The 23,619-nt window shown below is 48.2% G+C and overlaps 1 protein-coding gene across 1 annotated transcript in view; it reads right to left on the reverse strand.

Annotated features, from left to right (window-relative positions):
- LOC147746889 (E3 ubiquitin-protein ligase HECTD3-like) overlaps positions 1-23,619 on the reverse strand; it is a 523,212-nt gene that overhangs the window by 417,949 nt on the left and 81,644 nt on the right. Inside the window, exons 4-5 of the mRNA XM_086952298.1 lie at positions 12,977-13,112; positions 9,999-10,114 (exon numbers count right to left, since the gene is read on the reverse strand). Coding sequence (XP_086808424.1) covers positions 9,999-10,114; positions 12,977-13,112 — 252 coding nt within the window. The remainder of the gene's footprint in view (positions 1-9,998; positions 10,115-12,976; positions 13,113-23,619) is intronic.

A 23,619-nucleotide genomic window follows, 5' to 3' on the forward strand; every position in this document is an offset into this window, starting at 1 on the left:
GTGAGGGGTGGGTGGGGTGGGTGGGTGGGTGAGGGGTGGGTGAGGGGTGGGTGAGGGGTGGGTGGGGTGGGTGGGTGGGTGGGGTGAGGGGTGTGAGGGTGTGAGGGTGAGGGGGTCGTGAGGGTGTGAGGGGGAGGGTGTGAGGGTGAGGGGGTAAGAGTGTGGGAGTATGAGGGGGTGAGTGGGTGTGAGGGTGAGGGGGTGTGTGAGGGTGAGGGGCGTGTGAGGGTTGGGTGGGTGAGGGTTGGGTGGGTGAGGGGTGGGTGGGTGAGGGGGGTCGTGAGGGTGAGGGGGTAAGAGTGTGGGAGTATGAGGGGGTGAGTGGGTGTGAGGGTGAGGGTGTGTGTGGGGGTGAGGGGTGTTTGAGGGTGAGGGGGTGTGAGGGTGAGGGCGTGTAAGGGTTGTGAGGGTGAGAGGGTTGTGAGGGTGAGGGTGTGTAAGGGTGAGGATGTGAGGGTGAGTGAGGGGGTGTGAGTGTGAGGGTGAGGGTGTGAGGGAGTGTGAGAGTGTGAGGGTGAGGGGTGAGGGTGTGTGAGGGTGAGAGGGTGGGTGAGGGTGAAGGGGGTGTGAGGGTGAGGGGGTGTGAGGTGAGGGGGTGTGAGGGGAGGAGGTGTGAGGGGGGGTGAGGGTGGGTGAGGGTGTGAGGGGTTGTGAGGGTGAGGGGGTGTGAGGGTGTGAAGGTGAGGGGTGTGAGGTTGAAGGGGTGTGGGGTGTGAGGGGTGGGGATGAGGGTGTGAGGAGGTGTGAGGGTGAGGGTGTGTGTGAGGGTGAGGGGATGTGAGGGTGAGGGTGAGGGGTGTGAGGGTGGGTGAGGGGGGTGTGAGGGTGAGGGGTGTAAGGGTGAGGGGGTGTAAGGGTGAGAGAGTGTGTGAGGGTGAGAGGGTGAGGGCGTGTGAGGGTGTGTGAGGTTGAGGGGGTGTGAGTGAGGGTGTGGGTGAGGGGGTGTGAGGGTGAGGGGGTGTGAGGGTGAGGGGTGTGAGGGTGTGTGGGGGTGAGGGGGTATGAGGGTGGTTGAGGGTGAGGGGGGGAGAGGGTGAGGGGGTGTGAGGGTCAGAAGCTGCGTGAGGGTGTGTGAGTGTGAGATGTGTGAGAGTGAGAGTGAGGGAGTGGGTGAGGGTGTGAGGGTGAGGGGATAAGAGTGTGGGAGCATGAGGGGGTGGGGGTGAGGGGGTGTGTGAGGGTGAGGGTGAGCTTGGGTGAGGGTGAATGTGTGTGAGGGTGAGAGGGTTGTGAGGGTGAGTGGGTTGTGAGGGTGAGTGGGGTGTGAGGGGGTGTGAGGGTGAGGGGGTGTGAGGGGGTGTGAGGGTGAGGGGGTGTGAGGGTGTGTGAGGGTGAGTGAGGGTGTGTGAGGGTGAGGGTGTGAGGGGTGTGAGGGTGTGTGTGAGGGTGAGTGGTGTGTGAGGGTGAGGGGGTGTGTGAGGGTGAGGGGGTGTGAGGGTGAGGGGTGTGAGGGTGAGGGGGTGTGAGGGGGTGTGAGGGTGAGGGTGAAGGGGGTGTGAGGGTGAGGGGGTGTGAGGGAAGGAGGTGTGAGGGGGAGGGGGTATGAGGGGGAGGGGGTATGAGGGTGGGTGAGGAGGAGTGAGGGTGAGGGGGTAGGTGAGGTTGTGAGTGTGAGGGGGTGGGTGAGGGTGTGAGTGCTAGGGGGTGTGGGGGTGTGAGCTGGAGGGGGGGGTGCAGTGAGGGGGTGTGTAAGGGTGAGGGGGTGTGTGAGGGTGAGGGGGTGTGAGGGTGAGGGGGTGTGATGGTGAGTGAGGGTGGGTGAGGGTGTGAGGGTGGTGAGGGGGTGTGAGGGTGAGTTAGGTGGTGAGGGGGTGTGAGGGTGAGGGCGGGGGTGGGTGAGGGGGTGTGCTTGTTAAAACCTGTTTTGATGCTGATCGTCCAGTTGGAGACCGTGGGTGCCTTTCTGCTGAGCTCTGAGGGCATCGGAAGAGAGCGGCTCCTTTCCACTGTGATTAAACAAACATATGCCCCTTTTTTTGTTGACGTACTTTGGATGGAAGCCCTGGAGCGATGGCGGTTGAGGCCGTGCGGGTAGGACGAGGCTCGGGGACAGGCAGGAGGCTGAAGCTTTTCACAATAAAACATGGCCACTAGATGGCAGTGAGTATCCACCACATTAAACAAGCATGCAGTCAGGCTGATACAAAGAAGCTTCTCGAAGCAGTGAAGAACAAGCGTGTGGGTGGGGGGGCGGAGCGGATTCCTTTGAAGTCTGAGAGGGGGGCGAGTGGGGGAGCGGATCCTTTGAAGTCTGATGCCGAGGCTCACAAGCTGATAACAAATGGTGTGTGATGTGATGTGCACGCGCCTGGCTCCCATCCCATGAACTGTATCGAATCCGCTGTTTGGGGAGACTTTTCGGAAGCCTACTATAATCTCGCCTACCATCCCTACGGGATGGAATAGACGAGACCTAAAAAAACACCCAACCAATTTTTAGGAAAGTCAGTTTGCGCCCTAGAAAAAAACAAATAGTTTTCTGTGAAACCCTCACCCACCACGGTAACCCCTTGGTGGCATGCTTCATTAAAGGGTCTTTCCCGTTCCGCTGAGGAACAGGCATGCTGCGACCTATGAGTTACGTGGGAGCATTTTTGTTGACTATAAGAGACGAGATGGTCTGTGAGGGAGGAGTGAGGAAAAAAGGGGGAACTTTAAAAATACCTGGCTAGTGGCTTATGCTTATTTTATTCAGGGCCCTAGTCAGTATGGTTAAAAAACAGGGGAAATATCAGGAACAAGCATTTACAATGCAATGGTTTCGCCTTTAGAAAAGTTTGAGCTATTGGCATTGTAAATGACAACATTTGTATTTACGTGTTGGTTTTGAAAACAGATAAATAAATGGCATTGTCCTTTACAATGCCAATAGTTTAATCTCTGGCAAATGCCACACAAAAACACACAGACCCACACACACACACACACACACACACAGGGGAAGCAAGCACAGCCATGTTTCCAGTGCTTGGCTATTCTAACAAACCATTGGTATCCGGCCTGCCACTCAAACGAAAACAACTCCCAGAATACCTTCTATGAGCATTGGTACCCAGGAACCTGCACCAGCCTAACTGACTTGATAAAGTAACAGTGACCAAGTGGTCTCACTAGTGGTGTGACACCTTGACCCAGTTCGGACCTTTTATACAATCGCACTTTTGACTCTGGGAATAGTCAGTTGTTGACTTGTGACTGCAGTATACGGCTACAGATCCCTACGCACATCGCAACAGCTGGTAAACGTCAGACAGTATAGTGCTACTTATTGTGTGTGGGAAGAGAGGGTGCACACTGGTTCCAAAATGCTTGGGCATATCTTCAGCCCTGACATTTTATAGGTGGGGGGAGCCAACAGGTTAACAGGCAGAGCAAGGAGCAAACGAACCATAACAACCCTGCCACTGATAACTGGGTGCGGATTAGCTCGCTATTGTCTGGGATTTATAGCCCCAATATAACCAAGCCACACAAATACGCGAAACCTAAAAAGTCAGTCCAAGGGCAAATAGGTCCGTATTATTGAAATGCACCAAGATCCAATGGAAGAGAACGGAATAAAGCTGTCGTTCGTCTACCCGTGGATCTCTCGCCCTCAGCCGGGTGGCGGGGGGGACTGGGCGGAGGACCTTGTTAGTTCTTCTGATCACAAGACCAACAATGTCTGCATGAGCGCTGCATTGTGCCGACCGACAGTCACAGGAACTGTGGTCGTTCTTCCCAGTCCAGAGAGTATTGTCGTAACTTCACCGCTTGTCGTTCGTCTACCCGTGGATCACTCGCCCTCAGCCGGGGGGGGGGGAGGACCTTGTTAGTTCTTCTGCTCCGATCACAAGACCAACAATGTCTGCAGAAGCGTTGCATTGTGCTGAGCGACAGTCGCAGGAAATGTGGTACGTCGTTCTGCCCAGTCCAGAGAGTATTGTCGTAACTTCACCGCTTAGCGGGGGCATGGTCTCTGAACGCCACCAACGCTATCAAGGACTAATTTTTAATCAGCGTGCTTACATCGGATCCATCATATTGCCAAACGCTACGAGTAGATCTCCAGACCACTCTTACAGCATGTTCCGACCCCCCTCAGAAAGGCCACTGTCGCAATGTGATTGCGACGAGGGCTCTAGCTAGGCTCGAAGGAGCTTTGTCCAGCACTTCAAATGGGCATGAACTGCCGCGGGCTCTACACTTCTCAAAGAGGCGCCGCTTGCGTGTTCCCCTGCAGAGCTCGGCTCTCCCATACTTGAGGGGCGGGGGTGAGGGCGAGGGCAGAGCACAACAGCTAGATCAACAAAATGGCAGCAGCCGGAGCTGGACGGAGTCATGTTCCGGAGCCAGGCGCGTCCCCCACGGACAGAATGCGCCTTTAGGTTAAGCAAAGAGCCTAGGAAGACCCGCTCCCTGGCCCTGTGGTACGGCTCGTGCGCCCCTACGTCTCTGTTTACCAGCGAACACCGAGTAGAAAATGGCGGCTCCTTTTGAGTGAGGCCAGCTGCCGTGACACACCAGAGGCTCGTAGATGCCCATCATCACACCAGGCGGAAGAGGCCACAGCTGGCAAAACCTGAAGGGAGCGCAGCTTCCTGTACGTAACTGTCTCCTCGGATCGTTTTAAGAACTGGACTATTGCCACCAGATCGCAAGCAGGAGCCTCCCGTCCTTTGGCACGGGGTGTCTGTCTGGGCTCATGGACAGCTGGAGGGGGGACGGGCACACAGACAGCGGGAGGGGGGGACGGGCACACGGACAGCGGGAGGGGGGGACGGGCACACGGACAGCGGGAGGGGGACGGGCACATGGACAGCGGGAGGGGGGACGGGCTCACGGACAGCGGGAGGGTGGACGGGCACACGGACAATGAAACCAACATGCCGATACGAAGAAAAAAAAAGCACACCGCCGCATGACGCACGAAAATGGGCGGGATGAGTAAAAAACGCCGGAACGCCCACGAATCTGATCGGAGAATGAGTGACGCATCTCTGTTCCAATGGCTAGCCTCCATTTATGGAGCTAGCCAAAGGAACAGAGAGGCGGAACAAAGCCCCGGACTGTTCTCAAAAGATTTCGTCTGCGCGAACGCTGCTGCGCAGCGGATCGCCAGGCTAAACCTAAAAAGGGGATAATGTTCCTATCTCTTAATGGGTGACATGTTTCTAGCCTACCCCTATTGGCTATTCTTTAGGACCTAGCGTATTTAATGGTTGTTCTCTCTTTGCAATGCCTGGTTCCCTCCTGCTGTTGTACACTTAACAAAACATTCAATTACATGCTAAATAGAGAGGTGCATATATGCGTATGCCATCTGTCTCTTGTTCTTACTATTGATTACATATAATATTCAGCCAATGCTCCATGGTTCATCCTGTGGAGAGTGAAGTCTGTAGTCACGCTCCCGTCAAGACTTCACCCTGCTTCTCTCACCTACTTGGGAGCCTCTCTGGAATCGCTGTGTTTACCAAACATAAAAGGCAGCCATGTGGGTCTTAGCAGAGTTTGGCCGCGTTCTGCTTTTCGCGGTGTTCTCGGTTAGGCTATTAGATATAGGTAAGTAGTATGTTTTCTTGTTGTTCCCCATCTATTCCCACTTTGTTAAAGTGGGAATAGGTAGAGAAATGTACTTATCAGTTTCTATATATTTTACAGCAGTTAAGGGACGAATGGGTATTTAAAAAAAAATGTTTAAGTAGTGCATTGATTTGTATATATTACTGCGTTACTCTTTAGACTTTTTTTGTGCACATTCAAATTGGTTAAAATAGAAAATACACTGTAGTACACTATATCACTAAAATATAGTGTTGCAGTAATTTGTAGGTATTACCGCAGTATTTTGTAGACTTTTTTGTGCACAGTTAAAAAGGTTAATAATACAAAGTACACTACACTACTAAAATATAATGTAGTACAGTGTATTTTTAATTTTTTTAATATATTTTAAGTACTGCAGTACTCCAGAGGAAGAACCGCAGTACTCCATGTATTTGTTTTTTAAATTATACAGAAACCTATAAATATTTTTCCCAACCTAGTACCACTTTGGCAAAGAGGAAATAGGTAGACAAAGAGGTTATAGGTAGGGGGAAAATATCAAACCTAATACCTTCCTGTACCTCAAGGCGTAATGCAGAATGCATGCCGATATTTGTCCTAGCGACCCAACCCCTGGGGCCTGACCAATTATAAATGGGGGTGGGAAGGCTGGGCTGCTACTCTCCCCAGATCAATTTCAGCCTTGGGGACCCCGAAGCCCAGCCGGTAACAGGTGGGTGCCCTGAAGCTCACCCAGGGCACCCATTTCATCAATTTTGGGCGGCCAGGGGGGGGAAGCCTCAATGCCCCTGGGGCCCCAAACGGCTTCCTGCCCTTTTCCAGAGCCGGAATTGCTCCTGCCCGCAGTGAGCAGCTAAAAATGTATATAATTTGTTCTCTGAATAATTGGTATTAAGGATCTGGAATAATGTTCCAGCATTTTCTCTGCAAACACAAACTAGCTTTTAAGACTGCAAGTCCAAAATCAGCAAAATCTGAGGCGTTGAGGAAGCTGTCACATAGACATTATTTTTCAGATATAGGATTAGAAATAACAAATTGGAAATTACTGCATATTTCAGCAAATGCAGAGAAGAAAGGAGCTAAAGCCCAGCTAGGCCAGTTTCCTTTTGACTAGTGAAATTGCACACTATTTGTAACAGAGTTTTAAGTGGGGGCGTTTCCAGTGAATTGTGAAGCCTGTGGCCCCCCCTGTTATATCACGAGGGTCGAGGCCTGCAGAAGGCCCAGAGCTGCACCCAATAAAAGCAGGCACTATGGCACACAGGTTTCATTTTTAATTTAAAGCAGAACTTTCTTTCTTAGCACGTCATTTATATTTCTCCACGGTCAAAAGCCGCTAGTGCCCTAGATTGGAATAGACTACTGATGAACGTGTGTCCTGGTTCCCCACTCGTAACTTTTAAACCAACAGATAAAACAGATTTAATGATCTCTGCATCCTTTCTCTGACAATGGAGCTGTCGAGGTTCTGACTCAGAATGAAAGCGCCCTGCTTCCTTGTAGAAAGATGACGCATAAATCAGGCATTAAAAACGCGGAGGCCCAGATTGACTGTTCAGGCAGCAGACGTTGCCGCGTTGCAACCATGAATGGGAGCTCTGCGAATAAGTGGCGCTGTTCTGCTCTCTTCCTGCGCTGCCGCACTTCTGGCTGTCAGGCGCCAACGCAGACGCCCTTGCGCCATGATGCTAGGGCGTCTGTATTTGTGGGAAGCCTGGGTTTTTGTTGGAAGGGGTACCTCCCACTACAAAAACTATGCTTAAGGTGTTCCTCTCTGGATGGGTGCTGTAGAATGCAGCACAAACGCAAAGATTTTTTTTTTGAAAAAATAAAAATATTGCTGCCGGTAACGCCAACCTCAAAGCGTCAATCCTGGTTTGCACTTCTTTGTAGATAGGAATTTGCACTAAAACTTGTGGATGGTTACATTGTAACACCCATAGAACGCCCCTTGGCTCAAATTAAGGCAAGGTAATGCATATTGCAGCTTTGCATTACTTTTTGGTTACAATCTTGCATTGAACTGTAAAGCCAAACGTAACACTTTGCGTTGCTTTTGCATTTAAAAAGTACCGCAAACCCGACGCATATCTTTTTTAATTTGGGTCTCAACCCTTTCACTGTTGGCATGGACAGAAGCTGCCTCAGTGTATCCTCAAAGGATTCTATGTCTGCATTAGTGGCCTAGAGCTATTAAAGAAGAAAGAGTTTTGCTGGACAATAATGTTGTCAAGAGTCTTGGCTTATTTTGCAACTATGAATGAAACAAGCCTCTCCAAACTTTGGTCGAATGGTCGTCGGGTAATACGAAAGAAAAGGGAGAGCCCAATGTCTCTGGTCTGAGCACTCATTTCGGACTGCAGACACATCGGGGTCTCCTTTTTCTTTCGTGTAACAAGACAACCATTAGACTGAACACTCATCTATCAATCAATCATGACACTTGTATAGCGTGCTACTCACCCGGAAGGGTCTCAAGGCGCTTGGGGAAGGGGTCCGCTACTGCTCGAACAGCCAGGTCTTCAGTTACTTCCTGAAGGAGAGGTGGTCCTGGGTCAGCCGGAGGTGGAAGGGGAGGGAGTTCCATGTCTTGGCCACCAGGTAGGAGAAGGATCTGCCTCCGGCGGTGGCTCTTCGGATGCGTGGTACGGCGGCGTGGGCGAGGCTAGCAGACCGTAGCTGGCGGGTGGGTGTGTGGAAGGTCAGGCGGTCGCTGAGGTACTTGGGGCCCAGGTCGTGGAGAGACTTGTGTGCGTGGGTGAGGAGCCTGAACGTGATCCTCTTGCTGACGGGGAGCCAGTGCAGGTCCCTCAGGTGGCCAGAGATGTGGTTGCGTCGGGGGATGTCAAGGATGAGTCGGGCGGAGGCGTTCTGGATGCGTTGGAGTCTTTTCTGTAGCTTGGCTGTGGTTCCGGCATAGAGGGTGTTTCCGTAGTCCAGTCGGCTGGTGACGAGGGCTTGGGTGACTGTCTTCCTGGTTTCGGTCGGGATCCATCGGAAGATCTTGCAGAGCATGTGGAGGGTGTGAAAGCATGAAGAGGAGACGGCGTTGACTTGTCTGGTCATCGAGAGGGAGGAGTCCAGGATAAATCCCAGGTTGCGTGCGTGGTCGGTAGGCTTGGGGGCGGTGCCCAGGGCTGGGGACCACCAGGAGTCGTCCCAGGCGGAGGGTGATGGTCCCAGGATGAGGACTTCCATCTTGTCTGAGTTCAGTTTCAGGCGGCTGTTCTTCATCCACTCGGCGACGTCTTTCATCCCTTCGTGGAGGCTGGTTCTGGCGGTGTCGGGGTCTCTGGTGAGGGAGAGGATCAGCTGGGTGTCGTCGGCGTAGGAGAGGATATTGAGGTTGTGTTGGCGTGCGATGGTGGCGAGAGGTCTCATGTAGACGTTGAAGAGAGTGGGGCTGAGTGATGATCCTTGCGGGACGCCGCAGATGACTTCAGTGGCCTCGGATCGAAACGGGGGGAGGCGGACTCTCTGTGTTCTTCCGGCGAGGAACGAGATGATCCACTTCAGTGCCTTCCCTTGGATGCCGGTGTTGCTGATGCGTTGGACTAGGGTGCGGTGGCAGACCGTGTCGAACGCTGCGGAGAGGTCCAGGAGGATGAGTGCTGCTGTTTCCCCGTTGTCGAGCAGGGCTCGGATGTCTTCGGTGGCTGCGATGAGGGCGGTCTCGGTGCTGTGGTTGGCTCTGAAACCGGACTGCGAGGGGTCGAGGGATCCATTCGTCTCGAGGAAGGCGGCAAGTTGTCTGTTGGCGATCTTCTCTATGACTTTGGCAGGAAAAGGGAGGAGCGAGATGGGGCGGAAGTTTTTGAGGTCGGTGGGGTCCGCTGTTGGTTTCTTCAGTAGTGCGCTGAGCTTGGCGTGCTTCCAGCTCTCCGGGAAGGTGGCGGTGTCGAAGGAGGTGTTGATGACGTCTCGGAGTTGGGGTGTGATGGTGGAGTCGGCCTTGTTGAAGACGTGGTGGGGGCAGGGGTCAGTTGGGGATCTGGAGTGGATGGTGTTCATCGCGTGGGCTGTGTCTTCGGTGGTCAGTGGTCCAGGTGCGGAGGGTGGCGGTGGGGTGCGTTGGTTCGAAAGAAATGGAGGAAAAGTGAGTGGCAAGCACAGGAACAATAGATTTTACAAGCATAGCATATGCGATGTGCAGGCGAAACCCAAAAAGGAGATATGTTCTTTTAACTCTGGTTGCATTATTTCTGGTGCTCCTGTTTTCAAATGAAATCCTGCCTAACGCATTGACTGATTGATAAGATCCCAGGTTGCCAAAACATGAATCAAGTATTGCCAAAAAATGTGTGCAAAGAAATTAATAAAAAAGGTGTTCTTTCATATGAGAAACGCGTCATTCTGGTAAAAGGTTTATCTTCTGGAGTATGCACGGAATGGTCGGATGCCAGAACGTTGAGGCACTGGGTCATTTCCAAAGTACAGTGACTCACTTGACGACTGTCCCCTTCTTCATGTGGAGACGGATCCATTGGTCCTCCGCGTACCCACTGCTCCCCCAGTACGTGTCATCATCGTTGTCTGTCAAACAAAACACACCGCACTCATCCTAAAAGATGAGAAATAGTGTCAAAAATACAGTAATCATTGCAAGGCCCCACATAAATACACGTGATTGAAACCGGGGTAGCCAGAAAATTGAAATACCCCCACTTTGAACCAGAGCTCTGATGGCACCAAGCAGGTTGGGCCTATCCCAGCATAGAAGAGCTACCTTGTCCCTTCTATGCAAGCATCTATCCATTCAGCGTGCACTATACAATCCACCTGCTGAGATCTACCATTTCACCTTAACATTCTTGTCATCCATCCATCATTCACTCTTCCCCCATTCTATCCATTAGCTAGTCCATCCATCCATTTACAAATCATCTATGCATGCATCCACACACCCAAGACTTGCTCATCCATCCATCATATTCCCATGTACACCGCCATTCTTTCACTTGTACATCCACTGTATCCATTCACTGGTCCCTTCCCCCTCTCATTCATCACCAGTTATTCCTCCATCCGTTCGATATTCATTTATTCCTTCCTGTTTCTATCCACCTATCTTCCTTCCTCTTTGCTGCCACTTGTTCATCTATTCATGCTGGGGTCACAGTGTTTTTTTCAGATTCAAATTTTCGTAAACATAAATGTTGCTGACAAATGTGTTAATAATGGATTCACTAGTGTAAAATAAAATGACTATGAATGCACTAGAAATACGTTTAACATAATGTATTGAACTGTGCTTATTAGAGTATTTCAATGATCACACATTTTGCTGAAAACGACATTTGTCGTTACGATAGAAGCTGTTTTGATGCTGTTCATCTCACTCCTGTGTGTCCCCCTCCCATCTCATTCCCCTGCGCTGCTTCTCTCCTCATAGGTTCTGCAGAGAATAGCCGGAAGACATCATCTAGTCATTTTCCTTCCACAGCTCTGCAAAGCAAACGACGAAAGGATGTAATGGATTGTTTCTAGTGTGCATGTATTGTAAATGAACTGTGAATGTTCCGATGCTCCTGAGCACTCTTTTAGCAGTATATAGCCCTTTGTTTAGAACTGTTGCATATTAGTTGAATTTCCTATGACAATTTGACACCAAAGATTTAGAAATGGGTTATTGTTATAAGCTTAGTACTGACTCTACACACTTTCATTTGCTCAATAGCGGTTATCTTTAAACATGCCATGCTGAAACTGCGCTTTTCCGTTATTTTGTATGCAAGAATTGTTTACAAGAACCCTTTGGAGACAGATTTTAGAAGACTCTCCTGTTCCCCTAGTGATGCTGTACAATTTCTTATTGATGTTGCTGTTCATTTGGTAAATCAACTTAGAGTAAATAAAATGTATAACTGAGGGCCCAATTTAGATTTCGGCAGACAGGTTACCCCATCACAACGGTGATAGAAATCCCGCTTGCTAAAAAACAAGAGATGGGAAGACGACTATGGGCCCCGGTTAAGAAATGGCTGGAGGACAGAATAAGAACTTGATATGTACTGTATTGTTATATTTATTGGTAGATCTTCTGCATTTTATCCCCACGTCATGTAATGTGTTTTTAGCTGTTTATATTTGAGTGATCATTTAATTGTATCAGATGTTCTTATACCTTGCTTGTGATTAATTAACTGCTTTGTCAAATGCACCATGAACTTCAATAAAAAAATTAAAAAAAGGTAGAAATCCTGCTTGCTGAAATCAAAATCCCATAATCCGCCAAAATATAAATCCCATAGGATATATGCTGTTTATATTTTGGCGGACGGAATATATGTCACCGTTGGGATGGAGTAACCCATCCCCATAAATTTAAATCGGGCCCTATGTATTTTTTTCATTTGAGGCTTCATGGCATATTTTGCATTACTCTGTACCAATTGATTTTTAAGATTCAGTAATTAACCTTTTTAGCTTTTTCGTTGATCTAAAACTCAGTTATTGAGTGGTCCCAGTCACTTATTTATTACTCTGCTAAATTTATGTTGGCTCTGATTTTGCGGAGGGTGCTTTTAACACAAGATCAACCCTGATGTGGACTAGCAGAGGTACCTTTTGTGTGTTCTGAAATTTGGTGTGTCCTGAACTTTGGGGTTCAGGGTTCCACTTCCACACTGGTATTCCTTTATTGTGTTAATTGTGAACTTTTGTCTGCCTAGTTGCAGATAGAAGAGGCCCACAAAGATCCCAACCGCTGTAGCTGCTAAAGCAGGAGGTTCACAATGCCTCTGTACCTGAATGTGATGTGGTTTCCATAGATGCTTAGACATGTCTTAGTGGGGTGAGATACCTTAGTTGGTTATGTTTCAGTTTGCTGAGGTGTGGTTAAGATGCTTCAATAGAAGTGCAGTGCTGTGTGCCCTACAGTCATGGGACACATGTAAGAGGCTACTAAGTACAAGCTGCCTGGGTATATTTCAGCAGTAATATGCTAAAGGGACAGAGTGGGGTATGGCTTACAGTGGAGTGTGGCTCCCTCTCATCAGAGGTGCTGAAGTGCTAGCAGCCATTTTCATGTAAAGCGCTATGTCCATTTTAGAAGTTCTTAGCGAACATGGAAGCTTTCCAAGCTGGAAGGGGCAATCTTTGAAAGAATGTAAACAATTCTTGGATGGCAACAGGAGATATGGTACAGCAATGGATTCGATCTGCAAGACAGGGAAATGGTTTAGGGAGTGTACCATGGTGTGTTTGTGGTAGGAGTACGTTTGGACGTTTCGGGGTGGGTGACTACAACGTTGCATACCTCATTCACTATTGCTTGGAACAACCTGACAATTGTGGAACCCGCAGAGAAAGTTCTAATTGCCTCTATTCCACCTGACCAGGTTTTGTGATATTGAGCAAATCAAAAACTGTTTGAAAACCACTGTGAAGCAACATTAAAACTCTCCATTGTCAGGGAGCTTACCTGAAAAGAAGAGACGTTGATGCTGTCAACATATTGCTTCATGCAGCCAAGATTCTCATCTTCATTCAGAACTTCAGCAGCTATGAAACTTACCAAATCCTCATCACATTCATAACTCCAAGCTGGAGGAACAAACCTACAATGGCACCAGAACATGAGTTACTAAAGTTATTTACTGTTAATCCCTCTGCACCCAATCAGAATCAATGACACATGAAAAAAGTGTTTGAAGTGGCTTCTAACTCACCCAGCAGCAGCCAATTAAAAGATAGGAGTAGAAATATCTGTACCCCCATTTCTTCATCCCTTCTATGGCTCCTGCCTAAACAGTCTGCCCTTCTAAAACAGCAGGGCAGATGACACATCTAATCCTCCCAGTAGCACCCTTTGGGGGCTGATATTCTAAGTTAAAGTTGTAAAAAGCAACTCCGATCTCCTGCAGCCGCCACCAGCAGTCAGCCGAATTCGGATACTGGGGCACAGAATAGAGAGATCATTTCCTGTCTTCCTTCCAACCTTTCAAGATGAAGGCATAGACTTCAGTAAAAACAACAGAGGAGCTGCCACGTTCATTGGACACCACAAATCAGCCACACCATGACCATCTCAAGCACCCTCGTCTACCAGCTTCCAGGACCACACATCACCTTCAGTAGTCTCCTTACTGGCTACATCACTCCCAACGCCATCAGATCCAACAAGTTCTTGCTGCCACAACACCACCCCCTTTCTAGAGAGTTTCAACATCAGACTCCCACAGTTCGCCCGGGCAAGACTCAACACAGGGCGCAACATATAACCTGTCTTCACAGCCCTCAACAAGATCACCCTCAGCCATTTTACCCTGCTCAAGTGAACAGACCACACCATTGTACACTTCCACATCAATGCAACTGAAGCCAGCCATCAACATCAGATGAAACTGGAATAACATTGCAACGCAAACTGCATCCCTACTCTCAGTTCTAACCAGTCTATCCTCACCGGAAACCTACAGAACAGCCGAACCGCATACAACAACTGGGTCTCAGACTCCACTAACACATTGGCTGCCCTAAAGAAAATTGCACAAACAAGAGCTAATCCTCAAGCACGTTGGTCACAGAAGATCTTAGAGACTCCAAGCGCTACTGGAAACCACTAAATATGATGGAGAAACAGCTGAGATAACACCTCTATAGAGGCTTGTAGATCTGCACTTAGAAAGTATCTCACCGAGATCAAAGAAGCCAGGAAAGCAGCCCTTGTTCTGGGACTAGAATCCTGCTCTAACTCCTGCAAAGTACTCCTCAACATCGTTAAGAGATTTCACCAATCCAGCAGCAGCCACCAACACCATTGCCCCCTCACAGGACCTCTGCAACGACCTCTCTGACTTCTTCCACAACAACATTCTCAAGATCTACTCTAACATCGCACCCCAAAAAAACATAGAAGGGATCATCATGCAACCACCCACCACCACCAAGAACACCCATCACCTAACGAACTGGAGCCCCCTCAAATTCAGAAGACAACACTGGAATAATGAAGACCATCCATTCAGGGTCCCTCACAGACTCCTGCCCTCACCACATTTACAAGCTGGGAACATTGAGCAACACCAACCTCACCACCATCATCAACTCTTCCATCCTTAGCGGAACCGTCTTGGATAGCTGGAAACATACAGAAGCCACTGCACTCCTGAAGAAAACCACAGCAGACCCAAAGAACACAGCAACTACTGACTCATCTTGCTCCTTCTATTCCTGTACAAGGAAATGGAGAAAGAAATCAACAGGAATTCATCCTACCGTTTAGCACCACCTCCTGGACTACACCAAGTCAGAGTTTAGCACCAACCACAGAACAGAAACTGCCCTCCTGGCAGCAACAGATGACAATTAGTCCATCATTGACAGAGGTGATATTGCTGCTCTCATCCTCCTTGGCCTCTCGGTGGCCTTCGATACAGTATCCCATCCTGCCCTCATCGCTAGACTCCGGGACTCAGGAAATCAAGGCCCCACCCTGAGATGTATCGACTTGTTCACTCCAACATAACTCAAGGAGTCAGAATCCCCCTCATACATCTCTGAACCTATGAAGCTTGTCTGTGGAGTCAACCAGGGATCCTCCTTCAGCCCAACCTTTTTCAAACTGTACATGGCACCCCTCGTCCATAAGATCCCATGGCATCAACATTGTCTCCTACGCCGATTACACACTGCTTATCCTCCCTCACTGATGAGGACAATACCATGAGGATTGACTTAAATGTCCTGCATGACCAACTTGGCAAACTGGATAAGGGAGAACTGCCTAAAACTCAACACTGAAAAAACGTAGACCTTGACCTTTGGAAACTAGGGCTTCCTCGTGGGGCTGCACCTGGGGGCCATCCAAACTAGGATACAAGCCGACTCCCACTGACCACATCAGAAACCTCTGCATCATCCTAGACAACAAACTGACGATGAATAAACAGGTTTATACAGGTTTATACTGTGACTGCACCATGCTGCTTCATTCTCAGAATGCTTCGCAAGATTTTCAAATGGCTCCCCATGCACGAGACGCACGGTCACCCAGGCCCTCATAACCAACAGACCTGACTGCAGCAATGCATTCCACAGCAGCATCTCCAACCAGCTCACACAAAGACTCCAGATCATTGAAAACACAGTCACAAGACTCATCCTAGACATCATTCACATCACTCCCATCCTCAATGAGATACACTGGTTACCCATCCAGATACTTTGTCAATTCAAACTGCTCATCGATGCCTGTAAAGCCCTTCACAACACCGGACCAGCATACCTCAACTACCGACTTACACTTACTTTAACATCCATCCAGAGAGCTACACTCAACCTCTCTCACCCTAGCAAGAGTTCCTCGCATCCGCAGAAGTACGTAAGGAGGGCACTCCTTCTCTTTGATTGCCACCAAGGCCAGAAATGCACTTTCTCAACACATCTGGACAGCTCCTCCGCAACTCAACTTCTGAAACTGAAGATCTGGCTATTCAACTAGGAGCTCCGTCCAGCTTATGTTCCAGCTCCAGTGCCATACAAATGGACCTAACATAACATAACATAACAATTCTAACCCAACCAACTAGAACCTATTGAGACAAGGTGACACATTTTGTTGATCCAAGTCAATCTCTAGCACAAGCGCCTACTGACTAACAGGAATAATAGTTTCTGAGTTCTGCACTCACTCCCATCCTCTGGCCACGCAACAACACTAAAGCAATAAGCAGGATGATGTTGTGATTGTTTTATTTGAGAATTTCAATGTCTATTTTATGATACATAGCAGGGAGCAGGGAGTACTCGTGAGTTTCTTTGGAGCATTTGCAATTTTTATGGTTTGATATAATGTTATGGTACTGATGATTAAAGGTGCCATTGTGCAAGTAATGACTTTTTTAACATTTACACCCCTTTGGCTTGTGCTTATCAACTCTCACAATACAATACGCTCTTCGCCAACTGAGTAGTCTGAAGGAGCTCTCATTAACCCCCTAAACATCTATTTTCAATTACATTCACATTTTATACACAAAAGAACAGAACACAGCCACTTTCAGTTAAGCTGCAACACCCTAAGGAACTACACGAGAGGATAAATAACACCAAATAAAACAGCTACCTGCAATCCTTATCTCTGGCTATTATTCTGCTTCTTTCAAAAGAAATCCTTTCTTCAAGAGGTACTACCACCATCACTTTCCTCCCTGATTTACACCCACACTAAATGTAGCTAATTCATTGCAATTTATACTGAAAACATAAAGACACAAGCAAACCAAGTTCTCATCTAGCTTCCATGGTGGCCTCCCTGTTCTAAACATTTGGATTATTCAATCATAACGTTCTCTTTCGTTAAGCATATTGGAACAAAACAACACTTTGCAATCCCCATCTGAGACCCTTTGGCGAGGAGCCCTCCATAAAAAATAAACCAAACAAAAACCTCCAAATTCCAAAAGGCATAAACTCTGCTTATCTAAAAACATTAAATCACAGAATTTGTATAGCGCGCTACTCACCCGTAAGGGTCTCAAGGCGCTGAGGAGAGGGGGGGTCGCTACTGCTCGAACAGCCAGCTCTTGAGTTGTTTCCTGAAGGAGAGATGATCCAGGGTTAGCCGTAGGTGAGTGGGGAGGGAGTTCCATGTCTTGGCTGCCAGGTAGGAGAAGGATCTTCCTCCGACTGTGGATTTCCGAAATCGTGGGACGGTGGCGAGGGCGAGGCTGGCGGATCGGAGCTGGCGGGTGGGTGTGTAGAAAGTGAGGCGGCTGTTGAAGTACTTCGGGCCCATGTTGTGGAGAGCCTTGTGTGCGTGGGTGAGGAGTCTGAACGTGATCCTCTTGTTGACGGGGAGCCAGTGCAGGTCTTTCAGGTGGGCGGAGATGTGGCTGCGGCGAGGGATGTCCAGGATGAGTCATGCTGAGGCGTTCTGAATGCGCTGGAGTGTTTTCTGGAGTTTGGCTGTGGTTCCAGCATAGATGGTGTTCCTGTAGTACAGACGGCTGGTGACGAGGGCCTGGATGACCGTCTTCCTGGTTTCGGTGGGGATCCATCGGAAGATCTTTCGGAGCATGCGCAGGGTGTTGAAGCAGGATGATGAGACGGCGTTCACTTGCGTGGTCATCGTGAGGGAGGAGTCCAGGATGAAGCCCAGGTTGTGTGCGTGGTCCGTTGGTTTGGGTGCGCTGCCCAGGGCAGGGGGCCTCCAGGAGTCGTCCCAGGCGGAGGGATATGGAGGATGAGGACTTCAGTCTAAGTTCAGTTTCAGACGGCTGATCTTCATCCATTCGGCGACGTCTCTCATTCCTTTCTGGATGTTGGCTTTGGTGGTGGCGGGGTCGTTGGTGAGGGAGAGGATCAGCTGGGTGTCGTCAGCGTAGGAGATGAATTTGAGGTTGTGTTGGCGGGCGATGGCTGCAAAAGGGCTCATGTAGACGTTGAAGAGGGTGGGGCTGAGTGAGGATCCTTGCGGGACGCCGCAGATGACTTCGGTGGCCACGGATTGGAACGGGGGGAGGCAAACTCTCTGGGTTCTTCCGGCGAGGAATGAGATGATCCACTCCAGGGCCGCTCCTTGGATTCCGGTGTTGCTGAGGCGCTGTACTAGGGTGCGGTGGCAGACGGTGTCGAAGGCTGCTGAGAGGTCCAGGAGGATGAGGGCAGCCGTTTCCCCGTTGGCGAGCAGGGACCTGATGTCGTCGGTGGCTGCGATGAGGGCGGTCTCGGTGCTGTGGTTTGCTTGGATTTTATTACAGAGAACAAGGGTCCTAAGGAGTTACAGTAGGGCGAGAGGATAATAATATAGACTACAATCAGTACTATATAGTTTCAACGCCCAGCCGGGCGTGAGTTTATTTAAGGAATAATATAGAATACTGTTGATCCAAGAAGGATCAAAAATAAAAAGTGAGATAGGGTACAGTCCTGTACCTATCCCAAAAGGTTAGAGAAAACAGATCAAAGCAAGGGGGATAGAAGAAGGAAACAGGTTTTTCAGGCAGGAAATAATTCTTGAGCCAAGGGGTGACTTGCAAATACAGTAGATAATTTCAACAAATTCACCTTGCAGTATAAACAATTTTAAATATACATGTTATATCATATGCTACACTGCATAGCGCGTCGACGTTTCGATCCCTAAAGGCTCATGATAAACTGGGATCATCATCAGGGCAGTTTTATAATTAATACCTGCATTACAATTTGAAAACCTGTAAAAAGAGGGGGGGAAAAAAATAGAAACAGGTTTTGAGGCATACGCCAGGAACATTGAATTATACATAAGGGTGAACACTACGTCAAGGCACAGGTGCAGGTGTTAAAACAGGCCACTCTCACATGTTTACTCGCTAGTCTCTGGCTAGTGTGAAAGTGATTTTTAAGAAAAATATTTTGAGTTAAGAAGACTGGAGTGAGAATTTCGGCGCAGTGAAAAACGGGAAAATTGTGTCATTCACATCCGTGTCGGTGATAGTCTACAGTGAGAAAAAGGCGCGGTGACTTGAACAAATTTTTTATATAAAAGACATTTGTGGTAGTGCTGGCGCTGTGTCCGAAAGGATCCAGAGGATTGGTATTACGGCGCGTGTTGAATGTGCAGTGAATTGGTGATTTGAGGTGAGGAAGTTTCAGGGCAAGGAGGTCATGCTTTACCTTTCAGAATGTCTGACCCCGAGTTTAAGGGGAAAATGGCTTGCGACTTTCTTATTGGTACAGATGCCTTGATGCTGTTTGGTAAAGAGGGGAGGGCAGTTAATAAAACAGCCATCAGAGGGCATGTGGGGCTTAATAGGGTATAATCGTGGGGGCTTACCTTGCGTTGCAAATTGCAAGCGCATGTAGTTGGGGGTCTTCTAGTTGGTCGGGAGAGTTTTCCGGCTGGTGCGGGTAACAGGATACTAAATTAAGAGGAGGTCATACCGTTAGCGCACCACTCGCGGTAGGAGTCTTACCAAGTATAAATGGTGGGAGTAGTGCTTACCTAGCGTCCTACAATGTAGACGCATTTAGTTGAAGAATGTTCAGACCGGAGGGGAGATCGTTCGAGCCGGTTTCTGATTTCAGGAAGCTGCATGGTAAAAACATTTCCATTACCGTTAGCGCGTCCTACGGGGCAGGGGGCTTTTGGAAATTTCCGGCGGGAATGGCGAGGCTTACCTAGCTACATCTGGAGTAGCCGTTCAGGGGGGGGAAAATTGTCCGTGAATCCGGGATGCGCCGTATTGAGGTTGGCTTCACTCGAGATTACTGGGAAATACAAGTGTTAATAGGGTTAGGGGAAGGCTCCATTTAAAACGGAGTTCTTAGCTGGGCTAGTTTAACAGAATAGCCTTACCTGGATACTGGATCAGAGATACGGCGGGTTGGGGTGAAGCTCAATGGACTTCTACCCCTTCCTGGCAGCGCAAGTCCGCTGTGTTGCTATGGCTCGTCGGCTGTGCTTTTGGGCCAGTGGGGATAAAAATGGAGGACGGACTAATTCCAAGTGAAACTGTTTTGGCAGACATCTTGGAAGGGTGAAAAATGCCGAAGCACAAATGGGTGGTGAAAACATCTCATATAACGGCAGACATCTTGGGCATTGTTTTAGATGAAGACAGTAGTTTATTCAAGCGAAGCGTCGCAATTATTATAAATGTAACACAGTCATATTGAAATGGGTGGTGATTGCCAACGTGGTACACCATTAATTTCATGATGTTATTTTAATAAACGTGAATAGTGAGCGGTGACTAGGGTGAATTACTATTGTGCACATGCAGCGAGTGGAAAGGGGCCAGGCATGCCCTCAATTGAAACATATTTGACCTGACAGTGTTATTAAAACATTTGTTAGACTGACAGTGTTATTAAAACATTGGTTGGTTCAGTACTTCACAATATTAAAAAGTGGACACTGCGATGGTTGAGAAACAGACATTTAGAATGATTGATTGTTGGAGCCACTACCATGTACTCAGAGTAGTGAAGTCCAGTCTTCTGTGCGGTTCAGTCCTTTACGGATAGAGTCCAGCAGTATTATGCATTTGAGCTCCTCCCTATTCAGTAGATTGGACATGCTTCCTCCTCTTGGTGGGAGTTTCAGTGACTTCAATACAGTCCAGCGCATATCATCCACACTGTGATTGAGTTCCTGGAAATGTTCCACCAATGGGGCGTTAGGCGTCAGACATCTGATGCGGCTCCTGTGTTGGCATATCCTGGTGTTGATCTTCTGCGATGTCTGTCCAACATAGTTTTCCTTACAAGGACATTGAATCAGGTAAATTACGTTGGTTGTATTGCAGTTCGTGAGTGAGTTGCATTTAAAGGTGACATTATCAAATACAAAGCTTTTTCCCTCAATTGTAAGGTTACATACTGTACAACCTCCACATTTCACGTGTCCAACTACGGGGGACAGACCCCAAGCTGATTCAAGAGTGGATGAGTTGGTAGGGCTTGGAAGGGCTGCCCGAACCAAGTGGTCCTTCAGATTTTTACTCTTTTTGAATGCAAATAAAGGACGTTCTAGGTTCAGTATCCCTGCATTAATTATAGGCCAGTGCTTTAGAATCATTTTTCTTACGCTATTGGAGACAGGAGAGAATGTTGTCACACAGGCTATTTTGTCCATTTTGAGTAGAGTCTCACGGGGGCGATACCAAGCCCTTTTAAGAGCGGTTTTGACAATTTTTCTGGGGTAGCCCCTATTTTTAAGCTTGTTCGCCAGAATGGTACTCTCACGGAAGTAATCCTCCTTATGGGAGCAGTTTCGCCTAATTCGTAAGAATTGGGAGAAAGGTAGAGAGTCCCTCAAAGCCCTTGGGTGATTGCTTGTGTATTTTAGCAGGGTATTTCTCTCTGTGGGTTTTCTGTAAAGTTTTGTAAACAACTCACCCTCCTGGTGTAGTATTGTCAGGTCCAGGAAATTTATTGAATTCTTGTCAGAGGTGAGGGTGAATTGGAGTCCCATACAGTTGTTGTTCATCCAGTGTAGGAACTGGGACAGTACATCGGTGTCTAGTCTCCATATCATGAAGATGTCATCGATGTACCGTCGCCACATGATGACACCGGAGAAGAAGGGTTTGGAGGGCACGAGAATTGTCTGTCTCTCAATTTCGTCCATGAACAGTATGGCCAGGTTTGGGGCAAAAATAGCCCCCATGGATGTCCCCTTGATTTGTTGATAGAAAAGGCCTTGAAAGGAAAAGAAGTTTTTTGTCAGACAAAGTTCTAGAAGTTTGCAAATAAACGATGTCGGAACGGCATGAGGCCGAGGGCGACTGTCTAGGGTTCTCTGTATAACAAGTAAGGCTGCTGTTTGTGGAATATTTGTATATAAGGACTCCACGTCCATAGTGCAGAGAGTGTCAGTCAATGGATTGAAGGGATGATGCTCAATCAAATTGATCATGGACATGGAGTCACGTACATAGCAAAATGTGGAGGGGACAAATTCTTTGATAAAGAAATCGACATAGGCTCCTAGGGGTTCCAGTATTGAGCCACAGGCTGACACAATTGGACGGCCTGGGGGGGCGTTCAGATTTTTATGAATCTTTGGCAAGGTGTATATTACCGGTGTTCTTGGACTTTTTACATTTAGGTAATTAAATTCCTTCTTAGTCAGAAAGCCTTCTGAGACTGCTTCTGTTGTTATTTTTTGTATTATTTCTTGGATGTCCTTAGTAGGATTGGATACCAGTCTCAGGTAATGATCTTTATTCCCTAGTTGTCTCTGGATTTCGGCCCCCCCCTCTTTACCAAACAGCATCAAGGCATCTGTACCAATAAGAAAGTCGCAAGCCCTTTTCCCCTTAAACTCGGGGTCAGACATTCTGAAAGGTAAAGCATGACCTCCTTGCCCTGAAACTTCCTCACCTCAAATCACCAATTCACTGCACATTCACCACGCAACACGCGCCGTAATACCAATCCTCTGGATCCTTTCGGACACAGCGCCAGCACTACCACAAATGTCTTTTATATAAAAAATTTGTTCAAGTCACCGCGCCTTTTTCTCACTGTAGACTATCACCGACACGGATGTGAATGACACAATTTTTCCGTTTTTCACTGCGCCGAAATTCTCACTCCAGTCTTCTTAACTCAAAATATTTTTCTTAAAAATCACTTTCACACTAGCCAGAGACTAGCGAGTAAACATGTGAGAGTGGCCTGTTTTAACACCTGCACCTTGACGTAGTGTTCACCCTTATGTATAATTCAATGTTCCTGGCGTATGCCTCAAAACCTGTTTCTATTTTTTTTTCCCCTCTTTTTACAGGCTTTCAAATTGTAATGCAGGTATTAATTATAAAACTGTCCTGATGATGATCCCAGTTTATCATGAGCCTTTAGGGATCGAAACGTCGACGCGCTATGCAGTGTAGCATATGATATAACATGTATATTTAAAATTGTTTATACTGCAAGGTGAATTTGTTGAAATTATCTATTGTATTTGCAAGTCACCCCTTGGCTCAAGAATTATTTCCTGCCTGAAAAACCTGTTTCCTTCTTCTATCCCCCTTGCTTTGATCTGTTTTCTCTAACCTTTTGGGATAGGTACAGGACTGTACCCTATCTCACTTTTTATTTTTGATCCTTCTTGGATCAACAGTATTCTATATTATTCCTTAAATAAACTCACGCCCGGCTGGGCGTTGAAACTATATAGTACTGATTGTAGTCTATATTATTATCCTCTCGCCATACTGTAACTCCTTCGGACCCTTGTTCTCTGTAATAAATTACTTAACCCATGGTCCGAAGGCCCTTAGTGGGTTCCCTTGTATTCTTAAAACAGTAGTTTGCTTGGAAGCCGGACTGTGAGGGGTCGAGGGATCCGTTGGTCTCGAGAAAGGCGGAGAGTTGTCTGTTGGCAGTCTTCTCGATGACTTTGGCTGGAAAGGGGAGGAGCGAGATGGGGCGGAAGTTCTTCAGGTCTGTGGGGTCCGCGGTGGGTTTCTTGAGGAGGGCGCTCAGCTCTGCATGTTTCCAGCTCTCCGGGAAGGTGGCGGATGCGAAGGAGCTATTGATGATGGTCCGGAGTTGGGGTGCGATGATGGTCTCAGCTTTGTTGAAGATGTGGTGTGGGCAGGGGTCAGTAGGGGAGCCGGAGTGGATGGT

Source organism: Lissotriton vulgaris, chromosome 1_1 (assembly GCF_964263255.1).
Source record: "Lissotriton vulgaris chromosome 1_1, aLisVul1.2, whole genome shotgun sequence".
Taxonomy (NCBI): Eukaryota; Metazoa; Chordata; class Amphibia; order Caudata; family Salamandridae; genus Lissotriton; species Lissotriton vulgaris.